Genomic DNA, 4,885 nt, shown 5'->3' with positions numbered 1-4,885 from the left:
AGAAGCCAACTCGGCTGACACCGTGACCTTGGGCTTCCAGCCTCCAGAACTATGACACCGTGAATGTCTGTTGCCTAAGCGCCCCCCCCCCCCCGCCCCGACCCTTGCCCAAGTCTGGGGTACTTTGTCCTTGTAGTCTTAGCAAACTAATACACCATCTATAGATAGTCTGGTGAAGTATCTGTTTAGATCTTTAACCCGTTTTTTTCCTGTTCTTGAGTTTTATATTCTTTAAATATTCCAGGTACACATCCTTTGAAGTCAGTTTTGTAGATGAAGAAGTGGGTTCAGAGAGGGAAAATAATTTGTGCAAGGTCATGTATGCTAGTCTATAGAAGAAGATGTCATTACAGCTCAAGGACAGCTCAGCTGTCCTCTCCTTAAGGGAGCTTTTTCTGAACTTCCAGGCTAAGTGGCCCATGTACCCCCTGTTCCAATCTCTTATTCCCATCTGTTACATTGAGCGTTAGATGATAGGGACACACCATTATTCATCTTTGTGTCCTCAGCTCAAGTCACATTGCCTTGGGAAATCCCAGGATGTATCTTACTAAAGGGTAACCTTTGTCCAGGGGGGTAGACCACTCCCATCAGATTGCAGAGGAAGTTGAATGTCTAGCTCAGAAAATGGGCCAGGTTGAGAGTGTTACCACACTCCCTACTGTTTCATTTTCAGTCTATAATCATGTTTTCTATGGAAAATGCAAGAGTAGTTATATACAGGTTAACCTAGATAAGACTTTATTTAAAAAGCTCCCTTTTCCAGAGAAAATTTGGTACGGAAATGATTTCATGAAAATTCATTCATTTTATTGATGCTTTATTAATGTTGCCTAGATAAAGAATTCTACATATCACAATTTCACTAATAGATACAAATGTAAATAAAAAGAAGCTACTTTCAAATATTAAAAATGTTTTAGCCAAATATTGGTGCACTTATTCTCAAGTGAGCATGTTGTTTGAGACAACTTTAAACCTATAGAAGATCAAACTTTGTGCTACACTAAATCATACTCTCTCATAATACAATCATTTATCAAAGAAAAAGAAACAATAGGAATGTGATTCATTAGGACATTCTCAGCATTCATAAATGCAGCCTGTTCTTCCTGGCTCACTTACTGGGATCATTTCTCCCCTCCCTTCTTAGCACTTAGCTCACACTGGAGAAGACGGACGTAACTTTGCCCCACCCTGAGCCTGCCCCTGCTTCTGAACCCTGACTCGGGGCATGGCCATTAGGTACGTCCTTACCCAAGGTTATCCAGAAGATTCTTCACTGCTGTCGGTCATTTCTAAAACTACTCTAACAAATACCTTTTTCCTTCCCATAAGTACTGTCTTTCAAACCATGTTCTTCTCCGCATCCAAGTGCTCCATTCTCTGGAACGAGCTCGCGGGCGCTTGTGGGGCTGGAGAGGACAAGACTCTTCCAGAATCAAACTACTCCTAAGCTCAGAGCAAATTCGGTCGTTTTACAATCCTTGCCTCACGCCAGAAAATGAGTAGTGAGTAGGTTAGTTACCTTACTCTGAACATGGAGAAAACAGGTACAAAACGAGATTAAGGGACTTAGTGTGAATGCCTGACATTTCCTTAGCACTTTTGCTTTTGGGTTACAATGAATCGTACGATCTGATGCTCAAAACGCAGTATTTGTGAACTAAGCAGAGCAGATGTCCTTTTAAGAGTGGAGATACTGGGGCTCAAAGACATGAGTCATTGGCCAGGGTGATGTCATCGGGACCCCAACTCAGAGCCTTGACTTCCAGCCCACAGACCCCTTGCTGGTTGCACCACAGTTCCTCTTATGAACTTGAACATGGTGAGGGGCAGTGTGACCGCCCTAGCACCACCAACCATAGTGGACTGTGTAGATGCCCTGAAGTCTGAGGACATGAAGACCACTGTCTTGGATGAGGAATCCGTGCGTCATTTTCAGAGGTGGGCCAGACAGTCCTGATGTCCTTAATACATGAAAACTGTATGTGAGTAACTGTGTAGTCACCATGATTAAAAATGTATGGGAACATGATAATAGACGGAGGCAAGCAACCAAATAGTAGGTTGGGGATTAAAGTAGTTCAGTTGGGAATGTCCATGATTCAACATTCAGAATAGCGTATTAAAGGACAATCTTGGTAAAAGAGCAATACAAAATGGATTTTAAGGTTCTTATTTCTTATAATTTTGCAAATTCATTTTGAAAGATTTAAAAATGATTTGTTTTAGCTCTCCCATAAATTATTTTGACTATATAAAATTGGCTTTGGGTCGTGTAGGTGGCCCCGTCGGTCAAGCATCCAATTCTCAATTTCAGCTCAGGTCATGATCTCAGGATTGTGAGATCGAGCCCCATGTCGGCTCTGTGCTGGGCTTGGAGCCTGCATAAGATTCTCTCTCTTTCTCTTCCCCTCCCCTCTAAAAAAAAAACAAAACAACTCTGGCTTTTCCTACTTAGAAAACCAGTATCTGTTAGCTTCCTTTTAAACATGATTTGATGATTAGAAGGCCTCCACTATGGGCGTGACCTTGCGGAAGAATTTATGACCTTCAGAATTTGTATTTTCAAAGATATAGCCTGGAGGAGAAGGATAACTAGCAGGGCAGACTTCCTGTTTCTTCGGTGTGTATTCTGTAGAGTACATGGTGGTGTCATCGAACGGAGCAGAACTCTGAAACAGAGCATGCGCGGGTTTGCAGCTCTCGGTCCGAATCAGCTCGTGGGGCACATAGTGAGACCTGAAAGTGCTCCAACCATCGAATCTTCCAGATGGGTTGGAAATCTGCTGCTGCTGCTTAATAAGACCTTGACGACAGCATTCCCAGGCTGGAAAATCTTCCTTTGTGGTGCTTTTTCCTTGAAAAGGGACATTGTTAAATTTTCTCTGAGAAACTGGCCTGATGGGACTAACACGTTTGGTCTGATAGGGAACATAGTCGAGATGGCTTGTGCTGTTTAGCTGCATGGTACCTGCAGGCGGGACATACTCCTGTGGTTTCTTGACTTCCGGTGGTGGGATTTCCCATGGTTGGAAGCTTTCGCGGAATTCCGTGCTTCCTTCAAAATGAGCATTTTGGGTCACTCTGGTGTATGGAGGTCTGCAGATTTTCGCAGTTTCGCCAGGAAGACCCTGAAAGTCATATCGGTGAGTTGTGAGATCCTCAAAGGGTTGACTGGTTGGCTTGTACACTTCTTTAGGCCTTGCAAACTTGAGTTCTAGCTGATAAGGTACATAATCAAGGCGATGACTTGTATCACTATTAAAAGGGACTGTAGAACGTTTGACCACGGGGCTGGGTTTAAAGCTTTGCCTGGGCTTTATCTCCTGAGGAGCATAGTCATCCTGAAATGTGGTTGAATTTCCAAATTTCATGGTGGGGGGGTGGTAAGCTTGTTCTGGTTTATAAGGGTCAATTTTCTGAATGTCCCAAGCTCTATAATCATCTTGAAAATTAAAAAAAAAAAAAAAAGAGCATTTAAAATACTGCATAAAGCAACCATCTTCTAAAAATCATGACTCACTTCCCTCATTGCCAAACATCCTTCCATTTCCTTCAGAAATCTGAACACTAATCAAGTCTGACGTTGCTCAGATTCCCCTGATTTGTGTTTTCTTCATATCCACCTTCCCCTTCCTATCTCCCCACATTAGTACATAGAATTTCTACTTCTAGATTTACCTGAATACACAACAAGGGAATGGAACATCCGAGCTTGGATTGTTGATGGTTTTAGAAAGCCTGTGTTTTGGGTAAAGACAGAGTGTAGGAGATTATGGTTGCATTTTCCAGGAACGGGTTGGGATTTTCACCACAACACATGAAGTGAAAAGAAACCACTTATTTGTGGAGCATAAGAAATAACACAGAGGGTATGGGGAGATAGAGAGGAGAAGGGAGTTGAGGGAAATGGGAAGGGGAGATGAGAGACTATGGACTCTAAAAAACAATCTGAAGGTTTTGAAGGGGGGGGGGTGGGAAGTTGGGTGAGCCTGGTGGTGGGTATTATGGAGGGCATGTGTTGCATGGAGCACTGGGTGTGGTGCATAAACAATTAATTCTGGTACACTGAAAAGAGATTAAGAAAATAAAAAATAATTAAAAAAAGAAAAGAAACCATAAAATCTACTGATTAACATAAAATCAAAGGCCCTGATGTGTGGGCAAAAGTGATGGGGATATTATTCTTTGCCTTGGAGGGACTCCTCAAATGAAAGAAAATTTCAACCCATTATACTATAGGAAAGCCTACCACCAGACTCCCTGAGCAAACCTACAGAATAACTTGTACTATCCCAGAAATATCATTGCCTTCAACTTCAGCTTTTCAGAAAATGGACTTCAAGGTATCATCAAAAGACAGAGGGCTATATAGAGACCAGAGGCCTGAACTGAGTGCTTTTAAACATACCAGAACTTGTATGTAGAATTTAGAAGTGAATACTAGAGCTAAGTCTAAGATTTAGGGTTAAATACCTTAATTCTGCTTCTTGTGGCATACATAGACCATGGATGGAAAGCTGAAGTACTTATATTTCAACCAAAGGTTATTAGTTTTTTTATTTCTAGATGAGAAAGGTAGAAAGCTAAGAAATACTGTGGAATTGACTTCACCCAAAAAGATGTACACCAAAAGAAATAAAATCTTGCCATTTGCGACAACATGGATGGAACTAGAGCGTATCATGCTTAGTGAAATAAGTCAAGCAGAGAAAAACAACTATCATATGATCTCCCTGATATGAGGAAGTGGTGATGCAACATAGGGGGTTAAAGGGGTAGGAGAAGAATAAATGAAACAAGATGGGATTGGGAGGAGACAAACCATAAGTGACTCTTAATCTCACAAAACAAACTGAGGGTTGCTGGGGGGAGGGGA

General features: G+C 41.9%; 1 protein-coding gene across 1 annotated transcript in view; it reads right to left on the bottom strand.

The window, feature by feature from the left end:
• Positions 1-803: 803 nt before the first annotated feature.
• SAXO2 (stabilizer of axonemal microtubules 2) overlaps positions 804-4,885 on the bottom strand; it is a 17,643-nt gene continuing 13,561 nt past the window's right edge. The window contains exon 4 of the mRNA XM_059371458.1: positions 804-3,451. Coding sequence (XP_059227441.1) covers positions 2,508-3,451 — 944 coding nt within the window. The 3' untranslated portion in view covers positions 804-2,507. The remainder of the gene's footprint in view (positions 3,452-4,885) is intronic.

This window comes from Mustela nigripes, chromosome 13 (genome assembly GCF_022355385.1).
Source record: "Mustela nigripes isolate SB6536 chromosome 13, MUSNIG.SB6536, whole genome shotgun sequence".
Lineage (NCBI taxonomy): Eukaryota > Metazoa > Chordata > Mammalia > Carnivora > Mustelidae > Mustela > Mustela nigripes.
This window is presented reverse-complemented; position numbering and strand designations above follow the sequence as displayed.